The sequence below is a fragment of the Chiloscyllium plagiosum genome, chromosome 20, assembly GCF_004010195.1.
Source record: "Chiloscyllium plagiosum isolate BGI_BamShark_2017 chromosome 20, ASM401019v2, whole genome shotgun sequence".
In the NCBI taxonomy this organism is placed as follows: Eukaryota; Metazoa; Chordata; class Chondrichthyes; order Orectolobiformes; family Hemiscylliidae; genus Chiloscyllium; species Chiloscyllium plagiosum.
This window is the reverse complement of record NC_057729.1, coordinates 10361824-10386721: the sequence shown is the minus strand read 5'-3', so window position 1 is coordinate 10386721 and position 24898 is coordinate 10361824. Positions and strand designations below refer to the sequence as shown.

At 37.2% G+C, this 24898-nt stretch overlaps 1 protein-coding gene across 1 annotated transcript in view; it reads right to left on the bottom strand.

Annotated features, from left to right (window-relative positions):
• Positions 1-4243: 4243 nt before the first annotated feature.
• The window catches only part of LOC122559953 (ankyrin repeat domain-containing protein SOWAHA-like), a 58026-nt gene continuing 37371 nt past the window's right edge, over positions 4244-24898 (bottom strand). The window contains exons 3-6 of the mRNA XM_043710061.1: positions 22870-23244; positions 18157-18312; positions 8570-8632; positions 4244-5748 (exon numbers count right to left, since the gene is read on the bottom strand). Of these exons, the coding sequence (XP_043565996.1) occupies positions 5743-5748; positions 8570-8632; positions 18157-18312; positions 22870-23244 (600 nt within the window). The 3' untranslated portion in view covers positions 4244-5742. The remainder of the gene's footprint in view (positions 5749-8569; positions 8633-18156; positions 18313-22869; positions 23245-24898) is intronic.

Sequence of the window (24898 nt, the reverse complement as noted above, 5' to 3'; positions counted from 1 at the left end):
AAAAATTACCTCAAACCTGAAAGCTCCACCCCTCCCACCCAACCCAAACAGCTATTGTTGTAAGCTGTGGCTTTTAACAATATGTCAGAGATGTTATACGTGGGAATCTTTTTATGCTTCCTGCAAGCAAGGGAAAATACTTGGAGAAGGAAGACCAGGATTAGAAAGTCCTAGCAGGCTAAAAGAATAAACTCCAAGAACCCTCTGGACAGGGACCATTAAACTGTCGTCCCAGTTTTTTCCTCCTTCCAAAACATCAATAGTTTGTGTCTGTCTGCCTCTATCTGTATATGTAGGGGACATTACATAAATGGTTAGAACTTTAACTAGTAGTGTTATATGTCGGTGGTTCATAATTGTTTATGTAACTGTAACTAAATATATTTATTTACAATGAATAGTAAATCTTTCAAGTAAAGAAACCTGGTCTGTGCATTTTCTTTTTGGTTCTAAAACATATATTGGGGAATTTTATATTATTTTATAAAATATTTAGCTTTTGTTAAAACATATTTCACCCAGAATTTAAGCTATTCCAGTGAGGCATAACAAAACAGTGGGCAGCACAGTAGCAGAGTGGTTGGCACTGCTACCTCAGTGATCTGGGTTCAATTCCAGCCTTAAATGTGGAGTTACACACATTTTCCCTGTATCTACATGGGTTTCCGCCAGGTGCTTCAGTTTCCTTAGAAAAAAGTGAGGACTGCAGACGCTGGAGATCAGAGTAGAGAGTGTGGTGCTGGAAAAGCACGGCTGGTCAGGCAGCATTCAAGGAGCAAGAGAATCGACGTTTTGGGCATAAGCCCTTCATCAGGAATGAGGTTTGTGAGTCAGGGCTAAGATAAATGGGAGGGTGATGGTTTTGGGGGGAGGTAGCTGGGAAAGCGATAGGTAAATGAAGGTGAAGAAGGAGGTGATAGGTTAGAGGGGGCAGTGATGGACGGGTCCGGAGGATGGTGCTGAGTTGGAGGTTTGGGACTGGGATAATGTGGGGGAGGGGAAATGAAGCTGCTGTTGAAATCCACATTTATCCTGTGTGGTTGCAGTTTCAAGGCAGAATATGAGGCGTTCCTCCTCCAGGCTCAGGTGGTAATGGTTTGGAGGTGGAGGTGGCCCAGGACCTGCATGTCCTTGACGGAGTGGGAGGGGGAGTTGAAGTGTTGAGCCACAGGGCTGTGGAGTTGGTGGGTGCAGGTGTCCCAGAAATGTTCTCTGAAACGATCCACAAGGCGGCGTTCAGTCTCTCCAATCTAGAGGAGACTACACCGGGTTCAACGGATACAGATAAAGACATTGGGAGAGGTGCATGTGAATTTCTGACGGATGTAGAATGATCCTTTGGGGCCTTGGATGGAAGTGAGGGGAGTGATGCGGGTGCAGGTTTTGTACTTCCTGCGGTGGCAGGGAAAGGTGCCAGGAGTGGGGTGTGGACCTGACGAGGGAGTGGCAGAGGAAATGGTCTTTTTGGAAGGTTTATACGGGTGGGGAGGGAAATATATCTCTGCTGGTGGGGTCCATTTGGAGGTGGCGGAAGTGGCAGAGGATGATGCGCTGTATGCGAAGATTGGTGGAGTGGAAGGTGAGGACCAGAGGGGTTCTGCCTTTGTTGCATTGGGGGTTCAAGGGCAGCAGTGCGTGGTGGAGGAGATGCGCAGGAGGGCATTATTAACCTCATGGGAAGGGAAGTCGTGATCATGGAAGAAGGCGGCCAACTGGAATTTTCAGGTGGAATCTGTCATCCTGGGAAGAGATGCGGAAGACGCGGAGAAATTGGGAATAAGGGATGGTGTTTTACAGGAGGTAGGATGAGAGGTGGTGTAGTGTAGCTAGCTGTGGGAGCCAGTGGGCTTGTAGTATATGTCTGTGGTAAAGCTTCCTCACACAATCTTAAAATGTGTAGATTAGGTGGATTGGCTATGCTAAATTACCCATAGTGTCCAGGGATGCCGAGGTTAGGTGGATTAAATGCAGGGTTATGGGAATTGGGTGGGGCCCTCTTCAGAGGGTTGATGCAGACCTGATAGGCCAAATAATCTCTTTCTACACTGTAGGGATTCTATGATAAAGCAAATGCTGAAAGCAAATTTCCCTTTGTAAGAAGAGACTTTAAAAATAAGGTGTCTCCAATTTAAGGAGAGTATTCATCTTCGGGTCACGTAGGACGCTCTTTTGCAGAAAATGATGTCATTGAATGTTTTTAAAGCAGATTCTTCCCTAATTTGAGTCAGAGAGTATATCGTGGGTAACCAAGAAAGTGAAGAGGAGGCCATAATCTGATCAGCCTTAATATTATCAAGCAGTGGAACAGACTCAAAGGTTTGAATGCCCTTTTTCTGATCAGAAATTGTTGAACTTGTTGAGTCGAGAGAGCTGAAAAGTGCAGAATTGAAAGAGGGGTTTACTATTTCTAGAGTTGTGTTGAGCTTCGTTGGAACCAGAGGCTGATGACAATTCTGATCTTATTTTGCAGCTGAACAAACAAGTTCTACTAAAGTGATGACTCGATTTATGTTTGGTCTCCACAATATACTTTACATTGATAGTAGATTAGTGGATATCACAAAACAACCCAACAATCTTTTATATAAACAAATAGTGCCAGGTATGGATGAGAAAATATATTTTGTGAAGTCTGAAGGCATAGCTGAACTATTAAATATAGACTTTGCTATTTACATGGGTATAGAGATTTCCGTCATTATAAATAAAGCCAATGTGTGGAGAGACAGACAGAGAGACAGACAGAGAGACAGACAGAGAGACAGACAGAGAGACAGACAGAGAACAGACAGAGAGACAGACAGAGAGACAGACAGAGAGACAGACAGAGAGATCAGGCAAATGGCCAAAAGCTTGGTTAGAAAGTTGGTTTGTGTAGATTTTTGTAAAGGTGAAAGATAGAGAAACAAAGAGGGACAGGAAATCTGCTATGGATGGGAAAGCTGAAAATGAAGTTTTCCTGAATGCTGTGGAGTTTCATTCCAGGAAGGTAGTTTTCTCCTTACCTACTGACTGTTCCTCTTCTGTTAAGACAACAAGGGTGGTGAAATCAATACATCATTTGCTTGAAATTAACATTTTTATGTAACATCTGAGCCAAAACTATCCAACTTTGGCTCCGGAGCTATATAACTTTGGGTTAAAATTATCCGCATACCACCTTTAAAGCCTTTAGATAGATTGGAAAATGTCAAACAGAGGCATATTTTCATGAAATAAGTAAATACCTAAACAATTATGCTGAATTATAGTGTGTGTGAATGGAGTAGTATGATTAATTTTGCATAGTTGTAGCAAAGACCCAGCATATACACACAGCAGGCTGAATACTTGTATGGTTCTAAGTACCTTTGAGAAAAAAGTATCAAGATTTCATGAATTATCAAATTACTTGCATTTGTATTTAATTGAATGGTTTTAGACAGAAAGCCTAATTACTGCAATAAAAAAACTGAACTATAGCATTCTTCTGAGAAGTTTTAGGAACTTCGAGGCCACAACACAATTAACACAACTACCAAGCCAAAGGACCTTTGAACTTCTGTTGCCTTTAGTTTGCCAATTCTGAATGTTAGTTTCATATAACTGTTAAGAGCAAAAATAGAAAAGAAAAATGTTGGGGTGTAGGACATGCCACCTTACTCAAATTTGTCCACCCAAAAATGGGTGCCTATCATGCCATCAATGATCAAAGTAAGTGTGATAAAGACAGGTCAAACATAGTGAGAGGGCTTTAGGAGATGACTCTTCGCTCCATGATGAGCAGTGATGTGGAGGTGCCACTGTTGGACTGGGTTGGAAAAAGTCAAAAATCAACGTTTTTTTTAAACTGTTGGGTATAGAACCTTATGAAGGAGCAGTGCTCCAAAAGCTAGAATTTTCAAATAAACCAGTTGGGACAATAAGCTGGTGTGATTTTTGACCAGATGACTAGCAGAAATTGAGCAAGAGTAGTTAAAATCTGATGCCTGAGGACATAGAAAGCAAAGTAAACGTGGGATATTATCAACCTTAAAAGTAAATTCCAAAGGACTAGGGAGTGAGAGAATGAAGACATTCATGTAAGTTGCAATCAAAAGTGTTATTGCTGTTTCATGTAATCAATAAATCTATGTAATACTTGAGCAAACATTTCATTTATGAATCCACTTCAAGGAAAACTGATGTGCAAAGTTCCAGCCTTCAAACCCCCATGTTACTTAACTTGAGAGTACAGCCCAGCATTTATTCAGCAAGATATCTTCATTTTACATTTGAGCTTAGAGATAGCAACTTCAAGGTACATTCTACGGCAAGTAACAAATACCTTGGGAGTAATTCTTGACTGTGCAGCAGACAGCGAGAGTTTGGTCCAATTTTCAAGTTTGCTTAAATGCTGCTAGCACGCTGCAGGGAACAAACAGGTCCCCTGCTACAGAACATCTGAATAAATAGGATTGTGGGTAAATGATCCTAAAAAGGGCTGAGTTGCTGTCAACAAGAGCAGTATTCCTGCTCTTCATAACATCAAACGAAAAGGGATTAATTTTTGGATTTTGAGTGGTCGCTAACAATTCCCTTAGGGCCAGCTGGTTAAGTTGCTCAACTGTTGTAATTGAGCAAACACATTCATAACTCAAAATTGCTAACAGGATCCTACAACTGGCATCAGAATCCGATTTACATACTTAAACAGTCTAACATGGAAATGGGCAGGAATGTTGATCACTCATTTACAGGTTGCTTGAGAATTGTACCAGAGATGATTTGGGCAACTGAGGTGACTCATTTTTCTGCGGAGAAAAAAAAAGCAGTAAACAGTTGAAGGCGAGAATCTTTTACTGAGAATTGTGTGGTAGGGTGTAAAGTATAAATTTATTGTGATTTGAAAAACTGAACTATGATAGATTTACAAATAAAACTTCAATCTGCCTTTACAGTTCAATCGATCAACGAACTTATCTGCTCAGACTATCCACTGTGAAGTTATTACTTTATCCATAACAAAACAGCTGATTGTTCTGCCTCACTGGGGTAGGGTGCTAGAAATTGAGCCCTGTTATTCCCAGAAATTGACACAAAATTTAAAGATTTTAAAAGCATGCAGAATTTCCCAACTTATCTGGATTTCAAACGCAGGTTGACAAAACTATGTTTCTGTACTTAACAAGAATGACTATTTATTACAAGTAAAAAGATTAGCTTTGGGCAAACAATTATGAACTGGCAGCATACAGCTCTGCTGTTTATACAGTCAGAGATGTACAGCTAAAACTCTAATCTATAAACTCCTTACATACCATGGGTTTTATGGGCAGAGGGAAAGATTAGGAAAACAAATTAGTGGTTCCTCTTCACAGAATCTGCTGAGATGATGTTTTTACTGATCAGAACGCTGCTTCTCTGGATGATTTCACTAATTTGCAGGAGCCACAGGATGACTGGCTCATACTTATAAAAATGTCCCTGACTTATCAATTAAAAGACACACTTATAGTAACTGAAGACAAAATAAACGTTTTCTTCAGGTTTAAAGTAGGTTTTGCCGCAGAATACAAAGCTCTTGAGCTGGTGGAGAAATGATGCCTTCTCACCATCTTGTTCACAGCCTCAAGCTGTTCAGTTAACTGGGAACCAATCTGTTGTTCGTCAGAAGCTTTTTTGTTATTGATAGCTTGTCACTAGATTGCACACCAAATCAGCTAATTGTTGCCTGTTGAACCTTCATTTGCACGTAACTGACTCCAGTTCATCTGCACCTTCTTAGTTCTGTTCGAACAAGTAACTGTGTAAACAGTGCTTACAGTGATTGTCAGGTTACTTTCTTTCAAAACATGTGATAATTCTTCAGTAATCCTTAGTTTGTAAGCTGGCAATTTACGTCATTCAAATTTTAGTAACAGTTCATTTCCCATTTCAATCCAAAATCAAAACTACATAAATAAAGACAGACTTTACAAAAGTTTGTTTTATCTTAAAAATCCCAGTCATGACTGATAGACAATTATTTTATCGTGTATTATTTTACTGCTCAGCCACAACTGTGGTCAAATTAGTTTGCAACTTCAGACAGTAACTTTAATTAGCCTGTAATTGTCCAGTGTATCAATGCATATGGAATTAAGATAGAAAATTAACCATGACTTAACAATGACTAAACAGACTCAAGCGGTTGAATAACTTACTCCTGCTCTTATTTTTGTACGTTTGAGTGAAGTTAGAAGCCAATTAATATTCCTGAGGTAAGATTGAGTTGGAGAAAGAAACAAATAAAATCAGGTCAGCAATATTGGGGGAATAAAAACCAGGAAAATGGCAAGAAAAATACAGACACCAATAAATAATTCAGAAGAAATCTCCTTAACTAGAATGTGACACTTGCTACTACATGGGAGTATTTAAGATGAATAACCAGGCATATTTAAAGGGTGGTTGCATAAACATATAAGGGAGAAAGGAAATAAAGAATAAGCTGATAGAGTTAAATGAAGTAGGGCAAGAGGCGGCTGGTGTGGAGTTGACCTCTTGGTGTTAATGGCCTGTTTCTGTTGCGCAAATTTCAAAATGTAACTGTTGCCAAGCACAGTGTCTCTAAGGATCATGCAACAAGGCTATAGTTATTTAAGATTTCTTTGAAAGGGTTTTCATTAGATGGAGTGAAATAAAAGTACTAACATTACATAATATTTGGAACTAATAAAGATTTAAAAGCCAGGATTTATGTTATTGAAAAGTTCTCAAAGAAAATAATGATTCTATAAATAATAGCAAATTCCTACCGTTCTAAATTGATCTGAATATTACTTTTGTTTGTTAGTAGAAATGATACTGAATTGTGACTATTCATTGAGAAGGTAGAAGTAGTTTGGATTGTAGAGCAAACACTGGCTGTGTAATAATAACAATTACAAACGTGTTTTATGCGAATTCAATGTGATTAAAAGTGCATTGATATCTGGTAGATGATCTTGCCAACTTGTAAATTAACAAAATAGAAATAAGCCCAATGACAAGTTGCCAGCTACATTCATCAGAATACGATGGGCCAAAGTTTGCTTTCAAAATTGTGGTTAAGCTAATGGTGTGTACAGATATCCATTAGCAAAAAAAGTAAAACTGCTTCAAGGAATGAAACAAATGCATGATTAACTGCAAAAATGCAAGATTTGTTGTTTGAGGTGCACCAATCTATAAACAGCATGGTGAATATGGCACCCTGTTGTTTGCCTCAACATTAAAAGTATGCAACGTCATGATATTTCTATATTTTAGTAGTAAATATGAAATAAACCTGTCAAAAAGGTACTTAAGTCAAGTAATTACACGTGGTGCAGACTGGTACAAGTACAATATTTAAAAGGGACCTGAATGGGTATACGAATAGGAAGATTTTAGAGGATTTGGGCAAAATATTGGCAAATGGAACTAGATTTATTTAGGATATCTGGTGGCATGGATGAGTTGGACCGAAGGGTCTGTTTCCATGCTGTACGTTTCTATGACTCTATGTAATTAGGTCAAGCATCCTTTGGCAGCATCATAAGCGACAATTACAAGTAAATCTCCCTGGTACTGAAAATCAATTATTTTAAGCGCAGACTCTTATTGTTTTAAATTTGGATTTTTTTTGGGATGGTGAGAAGGCTTGAAAATATCACGTTTTTCTTGGTTTTCCTCTCTGTCCCTTTTTTCTGCTTCTTAATCAAATCTTCAATCCCTTTCTATCCTCTTCTTGCTGCATCTGATTTGTAAACAAATTAATTTACTATAATTCATCAGAATTCTCAGATTTGTTTTTTTTTGTTGCTCTGTCCTTAAATCTCACTGATCAGGGAGACCACTTGTTTGTTGCCAGAATTCGTGCAGGGCTCAAATACTCTGTTTCTCTTGTGGTGATGCCAATGTCAAGAATTTTTAACTTTGTGGACAAATTACAACAGAGATTGTTCAGTGGCCTGCTGCACCAAATTCTGCTCCAATATTTTATCCTTATGTTAAGGAAAGATTGGACAACGTGGAGCAAATACTTATTGACTCAATTCCCCAATGGGTTACCATGACAGTGGTGTTTTAACGGAAGGTGCATTTATCTATTAAGCAATCTGACAGTAATTCCATTTACATTTCATAATTTAAGCATCAACTTTGTTAATGCTTTTCTTCTGTTAAAAGTCTCACTGGCAACAAGTGGATAGTTCCTCATTTATTTGTGGGCAGACAGCATCATTTATTGCTTGGAGCGTATACCTGCAGTTTCTAACTCTCCATCCAGAAGTTCTTGAGACACAGGAACAAAAATAAATCAATTCTTCCATACTTCGGTACCTCTGCTATTTTACAAGCAGTTTGTAAAAAATTCTTAAGCTAACTCTGCATAAAACTGCATTTAGAATGTTTTACTTTTCCCATAAGCAACAAACTCAGTTCTATCAATATGCAATAACAACTTTTACTTTTGTGGAAAATATAATTCTAGAAAATAATAAACATTTTACAATTTGGGGATTTGGATTATAAAGCATGACCATGATATACACTGAAAAAATGTAAAAGTGATAAGATTTTTTTTTAAGAAAGCATTAGTACTTACAGCAACTGATGGTGACCCCACACTTCCAGTGCCATCTTCAAATCCATTTTGCTCAGAGTCATTCTGAAAGAAATACAAAACATCAAAACAACAGTTATCAAAAGCAATTGATACATTAAGAATATGCCACTAATTTTCCAATATGAAACTTAAGGTTCAGACAAACTTCAGGGACAGGTGGATGGGATTGGTTAGCCCACTTTAAATGGCTACAGAATCAAGTCAATGGAGTGGGTTCAATCCTGTTCTGGTAGTTCATGGGAGGTCTGCCTCTTCACCTTACCCCACATTTCTACAATGATGTCCCTTAAATTAGAACTAACCAACTGTCTCTCTCTCTCTCTTTCCTTCATGGACCATGATTAATTATTACTCAGAGGCTTAGGTGTATTTGTACAATAAATACAGAAAGTTTGCGTGTGTGTACAATCAAGATGTAATTATTTAAATGAATTGGAGTACATGAATAAGGAAGATTTGCTCCAACTGCATAAGGTTTTGGTGAGATCACACTTCTAAGCACATGCTTATATTGGATACAATGCAGTCAGGTTGACAGACTGATCCCTCCATTGACTGATTCTGAAGAAGTTTGATAGTGTAGACAGAGGATGCATCAGTTGGCTGGGGAATCTAGAACTTGGGACACGGTCTGAGAATAAGAAGCATATAAATGAACACTGAGGTCAGATGTGGAGAAATTTCCTTCCTTGGAGGTTGAGAATCTTTTAAATGTCCTACCAGAAAGGATTGTGCATGTTCTATATTTAAATCGAGTTCAAGCTGCAATAAACGGACTTTTGGTCCATCAAAAAATCAGAGGGTATGGATCACTTGCAGAGAAGTGTAGTTCGGTTAGAAGATCGGCCATGATTGTATTAAATAGCAGGCCAGGCTTTAAATTCATATGGTCAATTCCTGTTCCCATTTCTCAAGTTCTTAGGAATATAGAAGCAGGACATTAGCCCATCAGGTCTGCTCCCCCTTTCATTTAGATCATGGCTGATCACCTATCACAACATCACTTTCCTGTGCTGTCTCAATGTTATTAGTTTCATGTATTGATTTGTGTATTGTACATGCCCAGAGATTCCACATCATCAGGGTAGGATATTCCAAAGAATCTGTTCTCTGAATGCGATTATTTCAGTCTGTACTGGCTGACCCTTTATTTTGATACTATGTCTCCTGGTTCTAGACTTATTCAGGGGAAACATCTCAAACATATCCATACGGTCATGTTCTGCAAGAATTTAATAAGTTTCAGTAAAATCTCCACTCACTCTTTGAAGCTCTGGAAATTCCCCATCTCCTCAATCTCTTAATATAATTCCAAGGATTAGTCTAATGAAACACTGTTGAATTCCCTCTATGAAAAATTTATAATTCCATAGATAAAGTCCCAAAATTATACATAATATTCCAGGTGAAGGTCTCAGAAACGTTAAATATAATTGCAGAAAGACATCTTTATTTCTTTACTGAAATCCCTGTGCAACAAAAGTCAACTATATTTGCCTTCCTTATTGATTGTTGAACCGGCATACTAACATTTAGTGACTCACGATAATGGACACCAAAGGTACCTTTGAACACCAACAATTCTCAAATTTTCCATTTTTTAAGGAAACAGAAAATAGCTGCAGTCTGTCATTTGGGCCAATGAGCATGTCCTGTCATTCAACAGGATCATGGCTGATCATTATTTCAACACTATACATCTGTGCTCTCCCCATACTCCTTGATGCCTTTAATGTCTAGAAATCTAGTTTTTTTTTAATTTTAAAAAAATTTCAAAACAAAATCACTGACTCAAACAATGAAAATGAATGGGAACTTTAGTGTTTTCCTCTGTGAAGCAAGGTCAAGAATAATTTGTCAGTTACTACTGCTGTTGTTTTAATATTGTTGCAGTGATATACCTTTCACCCCATATTTAACAACAAGCCTGAAAACAATATGATCAAGAATAGCCTTGATTTAAGATCCAAATTTCTATTAAAAGAAAATCCTTTGATGTCATCTTTCTATAATGTATTCTGCATTTGAAGAAGTGATAGTATGATCAAGATATTACCGATGTGCAGGATTGTCTCAACCTGGTTAAAAGTTCATCCTGACACGGCATACATTGTTGTGATAAGAATTAAGAAAAATTTTCAAAAGCAGTTTTGTGAGAAACCACCAGAATTTAACAGCGGAAACACAGATGAAATTAAACTAAGGTTGTAGCCTCTCTGATCTATTAATGTCAAGCCATGAGAGATTTTTTCCTTCATTAACGGAGCTAAAAAGATGCAAACCCTTGTCATAGATGTTCGTAATTCTGTGGAATTAATAATTGCCAGAGAGGAAATGTAACTGTGACTACTATCAGATTAGTTGGGACATTCTTAATACAGTGTTTACAATTCATCATCTGTAGTACATACAGATCAACTTTTATTCAAGAGTTATTGTTCTTTCTCACATCCAAAAGAAAAATAGGTATCATAGCTGTCATTATTGATTACTTCTATGATACTTCGCATTTAAACACAAAATAAATCTCTTCCTCGATCCTGTGATTTTATTTTTGAACTGACAAATGAGAGCAATTTCACCAAGGTATTTACAATTCTGTACTTTAACGCCAGTAAAATAGCACATGATTAATACAAGTGCTAGATCCATTTGTTACCTTCTTAGCCAAAGTACACATGCAGTAATAATCAGTAGTTACTTTAATGTGTCCACTGGGAAACTTACTGTTGCACTAAGAGGCAACCATGCATGCACTGAAGACTCAATGGTTATATTTGACATACTTCCTCTGTTAACTTTTGAAGTATTCAGTGGACAAATGAAACTGTTGCACACATACTTTAGCAATTCATTTAACCATTATGAGATAAAACAGATACCCAAACACCACTTTCAAATATATGGTAGAAAGATTTCAGTGCTGAAATTCCTAATAGAACTCACTGGAATTTTTTCCCATTTGACAAGATACTAGATGATTTCTAGCTGAGTACTGCTGTACATGCTCCTCTCATCTTGACCCAGAATAACAAATGCCATGGGCAGTGAACATCACAATGACAAGAAAACAAACTGCTGAAAATTCTCAGCAGGTCAGGCAACACATGCAAAGAGGAAAGATGTTACTGTTTCAGATCAGAATGGAAACAGCATTTAAAACAAAAAGAACAAGCGGGTGGGAAGGATAAAAACACCCGAGAAATTGAAGTTTAACTTTCTCCTAGCACTTCATAAGAGAAATTAAACATATTTACAATAGAGGAAAGAAAATACATGAATAGAGATGGTGGTGGACATCAGATGAGGCTTAATCAAAGCAAGCAAAATTTGTGAAGTACAGTATGTTCCAGTTCCCCAAGAACATTATTTACTGATCACAGCTTTTATTCAGGGTGATGCTGACGGTGTGGAGCGGATAAGTTATCATTGACGTATCAGTGGTATGGATGAAGAATAGGCTAGCACTTGGAAAGTGACCATCCAACAGAAAACTACGATAGTACAATATTGTGCATCCATGTCACAGACTTTCCCAGCTCTCTATGTGATATCACCCAAATATATGATGTTGTGTGCTGCATGTCAAAAACTCTCAACTCTACCTCACTAGTTTAAACCCTTGATTACTTTGTTGCTATCAAATACCTTGTCAAACATCCAGTCTTGAATGTTCCATAATTTCATCCAGTTGAACATTAGGAAGACTGATGTCATTGCCTTAAGCACCTGGAACAAACCATGTTCCCCAGCTACCCATCCCATTCAAAGGTTGCATCAGACTGCTTGAAAACTCAGCATTCTTATATCATTGGGACATGAATTGTTGATCATGTATCCTTTTGAAGACAAGGATTATTCAATTCTTCCTTTAATACAATCTGAACATAACCCTTGCTTCAAACTCTACCAAGGTCTAATTCTCTCTTGTCTTGTTCCTGACTTGACTATCACAATAAAAAAAAAATCAGCTACTTTGGCAATTTCTGCACAAAGTGCAAAAGAGGTAACATTTTAAATTGAGGACCATACATTATCCTGATCTTTTCCAGCATTTTCTTTTTTTATTTCTGATCTGCTTCTGTAGTATTTGCTTTTGACTATTCCAAAGTTCTCCTGGCTTGTCTGCTCCCTCCAAATATAGTGATTGGCCCGCTGTTTACAATATTATCTGATTTCAAGAATACAAGAAATAGGAGAAAACCATCTCAGACATAAGTATACTTAATGATGGTCCACCCAGAAGAGTCTGGTGTGGAAAATTCTGAGGACACACATTCCTTAAGCGAAAAAAATTATCCTCATAGTATGAAATGAACAGGTCCTTTTCCTAGAATAGTGTCTCAATATTCTAGATTCTTCAACAGGGAAACCAATATCTGCTGGCTCTGTCAAACCCTTTCAATGAACTTGAATGTTTCAATGAGATCACCTTACATTGTGCTAAATACCAGAGAATTATAGAACTAATTTACTAAGCCTCTTTAATCTACCTGCTAAGCCTGGGAACCAATTTAACAAATCTTTGCAAGACAACCTTTGCAAATCTACCCTTTCTTAAAGATGGAGACCAATATTACACACATTGGTGTGGTTTTACCAAGCCCTTTGTAATTGTGGTGAAACTTCTTTATTCTTGTACTCCAATTCACATGCAATAAAGGCTTGCTTTCCTAACAGCTTACTGGATCTTTACACTATATTCCTTTAAACCATACACACTACTCTCTTTGAGCATCAACATGTACAAGTTTACTCTTTTTAAAAATATTTATTTCTATTTTTATGACAAAAGTGAGTAACCACACACTTCTCCACATTTGATTCCATCTGCCATCTTATTGTGCATTCACCTAACTTGACTATTTCTGGTCTCCTCACAGCTTATATTCACACTTTCTTGTCTTGTCAACAAACCTAAAAATAATGCTCTTTCTCTTCATTGAAGTCATAAGTCATAATTGTAACTAACAAACTCCAGCACATACTGTGGCACTTCACTTCAATATCCATTAATCTATGAAATACAATGGGCATGCAGCAAATAAATTCATTTTAGTGGTGCACTTCTGCTGTTAGCAGAAAAAGCCAATCTTACATGACAAGTTTCAAAACAAGTGTCACAAATGAAGTTACCATGTGTCATTTGGATTGCTGCCACAACCCAAACTCTGCCTCTTTCTTCCCAACCCAGCCTGTCTATATGCATATCAATGTACTTTTCAATTGCCTTTGGATTTCTAAATGTTCCTCTCCTAAATCCTCCTCCATCTCAGTAAATTTAAGGATGTCAGATTTCTACCACCTGCAAATACCTGGACTTTGGCTAACAAATTCTTGAGTTCACTTTTACAACGTGTGACATCATCTGAATTCTTCAACCTTGCTGGAGCCTCAAGACTCAATTCTGCTCAGGATAAGAGCATTACATTTTTGTCAAGCACATTTTGTGCTGTCCATTCAAAATTGAACCTTTTTTATTTTAAAAAACTCTTAAAAGCAGCAAAACTCAGTGCAACATATAGGAGAATGAAAGAAGAATTGGCAATATATAGTTTGTTAGCTGTTCCAGAGTCAGGAAGTCAGTGAGACCATTGATCAGGACCTATCTGGAGATGAAAAAAAATTAGGTAGTGGTCTCAACAGGAAAGGGTATGTGAGAACAACAAATGAGAACAGATCAGGTTCATTAGTCACACTATCCATATCTGCATGATAAATTTATAATTGGGTAATGTCCTGATAAGCAAACAGTGCTCATGAAACTAAGTCAAAAAGTGCCTTCAGGAGAGGGGAGAAAACAAGAGGAAAACTGAAGGACCCAAAAAAGTAAAACCCAAGTTTTATCTCTATAATAATGTTAATCTGAGGGCTATTCTGTATCACATTAGATTAAGTCTCTCTCTCTCTCTCTCACACCTAGCCATTAACCAATTTGTATACTCAACTTGAGTTGTTTATAGTACATTATACAATGAAGCCAGATTTTGAAAGATGGGGAATATCATTTACTATCATGCTGTTTTAATAGTGGCATTGATAGATTACCATGTTAAACTGAGTTTACTTTGAAAAGCAGGGAGTTCACAGTGCACAATAGCTACTGTAGATAGTGAACATGATAGTGACAAATGCATATCCCTCTTGCAATGAGTCTTAACCATAACACTATCAGCCTGGAAGCTGTTTGAGCAATAAATACAATTACAAATCAAAGGAGAAATGCAAGGCTTTCTCCCCTGCAACATTCTTCATAAAGCATAAGGAACAGAGACAATTTTTTTTAAAAACTCCAGATGGTAGAGATTGCAAGACTTCTATGGTGAGGAACGAACAATTAACATTAATAAATAAAATTACGTGGCCTCTTAGTCGTGCTGACTGGGGAGATAGCTAAGCTGTTCCATACAGTAGTATTCACAACAGTGAAACAAAAGGTAAAACAATCTGATAACAATTAGCTTTGAAACTATGTTGCAATAAATGGCAATTTCCATGTCAGTTTTATCAGTTAGGATTTACTTTGCCTCAGTGTTATAATTTTGACCCAAAGTCAAGCAGAACTTGGCTTTGATAGAAATGGCGGTCAGATCTGAAATTATTCAGGGCTACATAAACAAACCTCTGCCAAAATGCTAAATCCTGAAGCAATTATCATTCCTCCTAATTCACTGCAATTTTACACAATTTAATTTAATGTTTGACTATTACAGATTCTATTCTAAATTGAAGTATTTTTCCATGTTCCAGCATTTGAAATCTGGATGCACTGATCCTGACCAAAAAAGAAAACAGCATTACCATACAATTTGTCAATTCAGACAGATTATTTTGGTCCCTCTCAAAATTCTACATTTTTTGGGAAAAATATAGTCTCTATTTTTCCAGAATCTTCTCAAAACATTTATATTCTAATGTGGATATCATAAACTTCAACCAATTATTATAAAGTCATGCTTGTTGGACACTTCAAGTTGAACCTATACTGCAGTGAGATTTTTCTATTCTGGACATAGTTTGCAACTTTGCAAGAAGGCACCTGTTTTCTATCATGTAACAGCTGCAGAAACAAAATTAGTGGGGAAATTAGAGAAACCGGATCAACAGAACATTTCTTTGTCCATAATACTGTCTGAAACATAGCAATACATTTTTTTTCCACTACACATCTCTCCATCCTAAAAGACATGTTAAAGAGAATGTAGTTTATAATCATAAAAATACGTTGAAAATATCCCTAAATATTTCATTTCACGTCAGACTTGTCACAAACTCATCATGCTCAGAATTATTTCTTTGACCTATCACTTTAACAAATTGGGTGTTTTCAATAATTTAGGTATGGTCCTTCTTGTAAATCTTAACTTTAGTGCTTGCTTAGTTGTCTGAAAGCCGAAAGGTCATTGTTACTACCAGAGGAAAAGTACTGGAGCAACTGAAAGCTCGAAAACTTGACAAATTCTCAGGATCTTACCAGACATAATGGGGTTCCAAATGATGCAGACAATGAATTCCCTAAGATCTTCCAATACACTCTAAATTCTAGAATGCTCCTAGCAAAGGAATATTCCTTAATCTGGAATTTAAGGATCAAATGATGACCACGAAACCATTATTGATAGTCAGAAAAACTATGATTCACTAATGTCCTCAGGGAAAGAAATCTGTCATCCTTGCCTAGTCTGGCCTACTTTTGACATCCGACCCACAGCAACGTAATTGACTCTTAAATGCCTTCTCTGCACTGAGGGATGAGCAATAAATGCTGTCCTAGCCAGAGATACCCACATCCCATAAGTGAATTTTTAAAAAAAAGGATCAGAAGTCAGCAAATGTAACAACGTCTAAAGAAAGGAGAGAGAATAAACAAAAAGACTACAAGAAGTTAGCAAAAGGTATTTGATAAAGTGCCTTAAAAATGTTAGTTTACAAAATATTGACTTATTTTGGTCATATATAGGAGGACAGGTTTACAGATATGAATATTATTGTTGGAACTTTGCGATTAATCAAATGCAGCAAGGATCAGTGAGGATATTTACAATTTGCAGGAATTACTCAGAGGAAGAGACCAAAAATTATTAGTTTATGTTTACTAATGAGGGGTATTATCTATTGTCCATATGGGACTATAGACTCTGTTAGATAAACTAATGACTATATAACCTGAGGGGCACCACTTCACATCAGCCAAGGGCAAAGCAGGGAGGCAGACCTCCAATGAATTACTACATTCCATACAGGAAGTGAACCATGACAGAAGAACCACCTTGCACCTAGCTAGCCAACATCTTACTTAGTGATAAATTGCTAGACAGGAATGTGGCTTTGAGGAAATAAAAAGTGGCATGACTAAGTTAAGTGAATGGGCAAGATGGCGGCAGCTGGTGTGCATTGTGAGGAAGTGTAAGGTTATGCAAAAATAGATAAGTAGAATCCTTTCTTTTGAAAGCAGCAAAATGTTGAACGAGGGAATCAAGTGTGGTTGCCTGAGGATCACAAAATCAACATGCAGGGAAAGCAAGCAACTAGGGAGGAAAATGGCATATTGTCCTTTACCACAAAGGCACTGGAGTACAAGAATAAAGAAGTCTTGACAAACTTTTGCAGGGCTTTGGTGAGATTAACTTGCACTACTGAGAGGTTTTAGTCTCCATATTTACAGAAGGACATACCTTGAGGCCATACACTGAAAGTTGATAAGATTGGTTCCCATGATTATAATGTTCTCCAATGAGAGGCTGAGTAAATTCAATCTAAATTGGCGTATAAAATAAAAGGCTGAGAGGTGACAGCATTGAAACATTCAAGATTATGGAGAAGCTATAAAAAGTAGACAGATTATTTCTCCTAGCTGAGGAATCCAGAACCTGGGGAAACAATCCCAGAATAAAGGGGCTGGTCATTTAGGACTGACTTGGGAAGTAATTTGTTTACTGAACAGGTTGCGATCCTTTGGATATATCTCCCCCACAGAGTTGTGAATTCTTCATTGCTTAATACATTTGAAGATGGAAAAAACAGATTTCCTGGATTCTCAGCAGAGTAAAGGGCGTGGGGGTATGAGTGTGGGGTGAGGTTGGCAGGTGAGAAAATGCAGGTTAGCTAAAAGTTCTGCCATGACCAAATTAAACAATGGAACACTAGTCCTCATTAGTCTTCATCTTCCGCATCCAAAAGATCATAAGCTATAATTTCTGCCATCTCCAGGGGGGTGCAACCACCATTAGTAAATCAGGACGGTTCAACCGTTTCTTCAGGAAAAAGCGGACAATCCTGAGACCATCCTGACGGAGAATGAATGTGCAAAGGAATTGTACATCCATGGTACAGAGAGGGTCTCTTGTAGGAGAACTACAAAGTGGGAAAATTGTTATATCGAGAGTCAGCATTGATTCAAGGTGCTAACTGCCTGCTCCCTTAAACACCATGTACCTAATGACACTATAATTAACAATTCCATAAATTTCAAAGTTGTTTTTAAGTTTCAACACCAATTTTTCATTCTCTTAGGTTGACTTTAATTTTCACTCCCAATGGTTGTAAAGACAGTTTTGCAAGAGTACCTTGAACACAGAATCAAATTCATCCATTTGGGATTCTTCCACTTTTACTTCAATCTGCACTGGACATTCTGTGACACTTTCAGATGCAACATCAAGCTTTTTGCCTTGTTTTTCTTCAAATGCTTCAATGAAGCAAATACTGGGTTTATCCTGCAACTTAAAAGACAAAAGGGTCAATGGTCAGTGCATGTATAATGAAGTAAAACCCTCAGTAGGCATTTAAACAATACTATATGTATTTTTTAAAAACTTTTCTTTCCTCCTACATCTTGTACCATATACCAGTAACAACATCTCAGAGTGGTATTTATCATGTACCAGACCATCCTTAGTCTATTTTATCATCAGAAGGAATCCAATCTTGCTCTAACCTAACAGTAACATGCAGCTACTGTAACGGGACTAATGAATGAATAAATTAAGCATGAATTTGAAGCCAAACAGAAACACTAAATACTTGACACAGATCAGGTACAGAATCTAGGACACTCTAGTACATGATATACACCATCAGGCAACTGCCTGTGTGGAGTTTGCATGCTGTCCCCATGCCTGCATGGCTTTCTTCTGGGCGCTCTAGTTTCCTGCCACAGTCCAAAGATGTGCAGGCTAGGTAGATTAGCCATGCTAAATTGACCATAGTGTCCAGGGATGTGCATGCTAGGTGGAATAGTCATAGTAAATGCTAGGTTACAGGGATAAGGTTTTGGGTGGGGTGGGGGAGGGGTTGGTTGGTCTGGGTTGGATGCCTTTCAGAAGGTCAGTGTGGACTCGATGGGGTGAATGGCCTGCTTCCACACTATAGGGACTCTATGATAAAGGTAGCTTTGTTCACACTGGGAGCAAATGAAATGGACTGCAGACCAATATCAGATAGTAAGTTAAAATAGCTTGGGAACTTCAATCAAATCATAACAGTATTGAATATTGGCAAATATAACAAAGCCAATAGCATAAGTTATTCAAATCAATTCCAATTGTTTTACACTAAGGACCCTGGAGTCATTAATAAAAGAAAGCAGCTCAGGAACTACAGACTTAGAGAGCAATAAAAGGAAGTAGTAGTGCTTGCATTATAGATATTTTTACACCAACCTGTTCAGATGTATCTTAATACACATCAGGGATGAAAAACAGCCTTTGAACATCTAGTCTGTTAAACTCTCTCAAGATTTTAAGCTTCAATGAGATTTCCATTCTTCTGAAAATATAAACCAGTATATCCAGCATTTCATCACAGCTAGCCCTCAAATTGCAATAATCAATCTAGTGAATCTGCAAGGTAAGCAGATCTTGCCTCAGATAAAGGAGACCAACACTGAATACAAGAGTCACACCTACTATACTGCACAAAGTCCATTTACAATAGAGGTCAACAAACTACTTCCTTTCCTAATTGCTGGCTATACCTGCATATTAAGTTTGCGCACCCAAACCTTTTTGAACCTTCATGATGTCAAAGTTACTCACCATTTAAAAATGTATGGCTTTTCATTCTTACCAAAATGAAAGACCTCACTTCTGAATGTTACTCCAGATTACATTATCTGTCTCAATACCCATTCAACCTGTCAATATCCTTTTACGGCCGCTGACAGCTCCTCAAAGTGTGATGTCCCACATCGCTATATAACATCAGCAAAATTACACACTAGATCTTCTGTCCTTAATAAAAGTCATTAAAATGGGTTAAAAAGAGCTGAGGCAACAACCCTGATTCTGGTAGTACCCCATCAGTTGCAGACTACTTACTTCAGAATTACTGTTTATTCCTATTTTCCACTTGTTAACCCATAATTGACTCTTACCAATATATTAATTCACAAAATGAGGCTTTACAGTGCACGGACAGAGTTTTAGATTCCACCATCTATTCTGGATCCTCAAATAACTTTGTCAGTAACAAAAGAAAATAATTCTGTTCTTAAGATAGCATCACAGAATCTTCTGCTTCTGTGGACTGATACAAATAGGGCCTTGGTTAACATTAATCATTTGATAAACACTGATTTTGGCAAAGCCACTCTTGCTCAACACAGTAATGAATTCAGCAAAGATTAGCATGAGTCAAACAATAGCAAATTAAAAGAAATATCAAAGTAGGAAGGAAAAATAAACAATCCATATTCCACAAAATTAGGATGAAACAGAGTGGAAGACCTTACCAAGCTTGATGCCAGACATGCTTCCATTAACGCAAAACCAAATTTAAACCAACGAATGTCAAACAACGAACAAAAATGGAAGTAAAAATAATCAAACAAGAAAAATTGGAAAAACTTCAGCCTCACTACTCAGGAGAGAGAGGAATCTAAAGTGATCATGTAGCAGTACAATTAATGACATGAAAAGATTAATCCAACAATGGCTGAATTAAAATGCAAAGGTGAGGCATAGTGCTGCAGAGTAAAAGAAGTAAAAGACAAATTTAGAATTAAGATTAAAAGTGCAACTTCACACAAGAATTACCGATACATTGAGTAATATGAACAAAAACATTCTATTATCTAAATATCTTGCATGATTAACTTCAAAGAAACAATTTGTATTGTTCAAATCTGGAGTACAGGAAATTTGGTGTGCCTTTTAGATCCATTAAAAGGTAATATCCTCAACCACTATATTGTAGGCATTTATTCACAAACAACAGAATCTTGGTTTTGTGGATCTTTATTGTAAACCTGACAAAACAGGGGAAGATATGGAGGAAGAACAGTGGCTTTCAACTAACCACATTTTATGTTGAGTACATGGCCCTCCGTGGCTTAAAATTTACCCTGTGCTTCCGTTTTCTCAATGCTTTTCCTTCTGTGATGCCCACATAAAAGGTTTTAATAAAAACAAATTGGATAACATCAGCCTTTGAAGTTCGGGAACAGAATGTAATATCGGACTTAAAATTATAAGTTAACAAAAAAAGTTAACCTTCAGTTAAAATGGCGGACAAATTACATACAAACATACTCAACACTCATATACCAAAAGTTGCACAATACAATTTCAACACCTTAATTATTAAAACGTTAAACACTATCCAGTCAATGACCATTTAGGCATCTTGTCAAGAGTCTCAGAATGTACAATATGAATCTCTTACAGATCAATTGTAAAAATTATGGAAACGGATACATTGAAATACACAATAGATGTCAGCTACATCCATGTTAGCAGAGTGTTTCAAAAGTACTTCACAAAATGAAAAAGACAGTCAGTTCTGCTATAAGACAGTAGTTCCATTCTCATGCAACCTTGTGTTATAAGAAATGCATGTAATAGCAGCACCATTTAAACTAATGGGGCCGGAATCGCGTTATAACCAATACGCTCTTGAAAAGTTCACACTATAGAAACAGAGTCCCCAATTAGTCAATTGCGTTACAGAAAATTTGCATTAATGAAACATATGTTATAGCAGAATGGCCTGTACAAGATATTGCAAGTGAGCACATGGATCGAACCTGTGTATATGATTGCATTCAAGAGAAGGGCTCTAAAACTACACATCAGCAAAAGAAAGTTCACAGGGAAGATGTGGAAGAGAATTTACAAGAATGTGAGCGCAGGCTTGGGGGTATATCCAAGTCAGCCCATTTGAGAGAATGCATTAATTAAGTGCATTTATAACCATTACAAATATATAGATAAGGAGGAGTGGGCCTGCTCTTTTATTTTATAACATTCTAGTCCCATATATTGGCTGTGCATTGAAAACAACCTTTTTGTTCTGGTGGAGTGTACTGTGCTGAAGAAATGTAATACATCATTCCAAAAACCGTTTGTTTGCTTTGTCAAAAACATATCATGAGCTTCCCTTTTCCCAAATCATAGCTGGAGTCACCCTACAATCCTTGAAGGAGGGAGTGGATTCCAAAAGTAAAATGTATCCCATACTGCTTCAAAATCTAAATATCCCAACAATTAAAACTTACATTTAGGTTCAAGTTAAGTGCAGAGAGCTAAGTGGAGGTTTTCAATGTCTTAATTAGAATTCCAATCAATACTTTTGAAAACAAATAATTGCATTAATGACTCCCAAGTTAGGCCACCAATTTTAGAATTCCCCCTTCATAATCTCCATTTTAAATAATCAGGTTTAGGTCTGCTAGACCAGTTAATCCATAAGAAGTGATGTTGAAGTTGTTATATTTATAGCACGCCAGTAACTGAGTCATAAAGCATCCAAGGAGCAGGAGAATCGACGTTTCGGGCATAAGCCCGAAACGTCGATTCTCCTGCTCCTTGGATGCTGCCTAACCTGCTGCGCTTTTCCAGCAGCACATTTTTCAGCTCTGATCTCCAGCATCTGCAGTCCTCACTTTCTCCTAGCAACTGAGTCATGTAGAACAGGAAAACACCAGAATCTTTGTTGAGTTAACACATCTAAGGCAGAGATGGGAATATTTTAGCTGTTCTCAGCAATTCAGTCAATGAGATGAAAGTAACACAGGTTTTTCCTTCCTGCATGGTACCAGTGACTTTGACTAGGCATACATGTATGTGGATATTGAAAGAAAACAGGATCTAATTTAGCAGACTGATGTACTGCAGGATAGTCTGCCAATGCTCAGATTTGTGCATGATAAATAGACAGAATCCAAGACCCGAGGATGTCCATGTGTTTACGGGAGCAAATTTCAACAAGGGCTCAATGCTTTCAGAAGCAAAGGCAGTTGAGAACACAAAAGGAAATTTCAAGAAACCAAAGAAAGGTACCTGGGTCTCCTTGGTTAGTTCTGAAGGCACCTTGGACTTAGTGTCAGCTGTTGGTATAGGTAATTCTTGTATAATCCACTCACACATGTTCACTTTTTCATCTGTCGAGCTTCCTGCAGAAATCTTGCTGTTTAAAAGTTCACTAGTATGTATTTTCAGTAGGGTTTCCATTGGAGAAGTTTTCTTGTTCTTTGGGTCATCAGAGTTGGAGCGCTGCTGTTTGTCTTCAGAATGTGGGGATCTTTCTTCTTTCGGGAACTGTTCAACCAACTCTCCCACAACAGTACTCACTGTAACGTTTTCTTCTTTGTGGCATCCATCTCTTTCCTTCACAAGATGTTGATATTTCTTTTTAAGAACAATATATTTTTCACCCTAGATTTAAAACAAAATTGTTAACATGCACTGTTGACATTTTTTCGAAACATTTAGTAAACAATCTTTTATTGTGTTAAAAAATATCCACAATAAATTAAAAGATGTGTCACACGTTAAATCTATATTTATTGCAGCAATATAGAAAATGATATAACCCATGAGAAATGTAGGGGTAAGTACTCTAAAGATTCTCTTTACAAACTATACTGCAGAAGGAATTCTAGTCAAATGATCACCTGTGTCTTTCTTGCTTTACACATCATATGTATACCATTCTGGAAGAGAGTGATGAATAAAACATAAAATTTCTTGCATTTGGAAAATTGGGTTCAGAGAAAACGACAAACTCAGCACGTGTGGAGGAGAGACAAGAATATTTTAGTTACGCTGATTCCCAATAGGCCTTGGCAGATTCACTACTGTGCATTTAGATAGTCATTTTGTTTCAGATACCATTACTTTAAACTTTTGAAACAAAGAACGAAACACTGAAAGTTTCCTAAATGTGTAATACAACATTATTTCTTGATGAAAACATCAATGAGTCCAAGCACTACAATTTTGCGGTAATTTTCCCTACAATACATAAACATCATTGATTCACTATAGGCAGTTATTAGCAGCCTGTTAAAAACCAAGGGCACAAGAGGTGCTTCTTCCACTAACAATAGATCTAGAATTTTCATCAGTCTCAAATAGTGATCATTATTTCTTGTATTTGAAGTTGAAAGTGTTATGAAAAGCATGTTATATTTTGTAGTTTATCACAGAACTCTGCAATACAAATAATCTTCCACCAGTCAATTGGTGCTGTGAGTTATACATTCAACATTTCAGTTTCCAGTCCTGCAGTTTCTTTTTTTTCCCCTCCGCAGTAATTTTCTCCCTTTCCATTTGTCAGATTATTTCATTATCATTCAGTATAAAACAGATCCCAACAAAATCATTATATAATTCTAACAATAAGAATCTACTGTAGATGAGGGCTGGATTTACAGTACTACATGTAGACCTATACTACTCTGGCAGTCTATTAATTTCAGCTCAGGTTTCAAAGACCAATTCTAGCAAACAATATTCTCCTGTAAGTTCACAGCCTCTCTGTCTTAACATTTGGAGACACCCTTTAAGGCTAAAGAAAATGAACAAGTGACTCCCTTTACCAACATAAAGTAAATGCCGTCCTTTATGTCTGGCAAATAACAGCAGGCAAAACTGCAGTTTGCTGCTTAGCTCCTTTGATTTTCTCTCTCCTAAGAGGTTACTCAAGAAGGGCAATAATTGACAGACGTGTGATCAATTCAAGTGTATCAACCATCAGAATATTTAAGTATGGAGAACACCACAGTCAAACTATCTTGCTGCCCTCAACCAGAAACCACACACATCAAACATTAAATCTGGTTTATAATCCTCAGTATAAACAGCATAGATTCAACTTTTTAATGCTTTTATGTTATTGGTAATTGGTTAATTACCAAAAGAATTTTTTATAACTACTTCAACCAAAATGCCAAGGCACTCATGCAGGGTGCAACCAAGCAAAAATTGATGCTGAAACAACAGCAAGAAATCCTGAGAGGAAACAGTGGATTTGAAAGACCAATCTTAAAGGAGAAAGGGGGATTGGAGTGGTAGAAGGGCTGAAGAA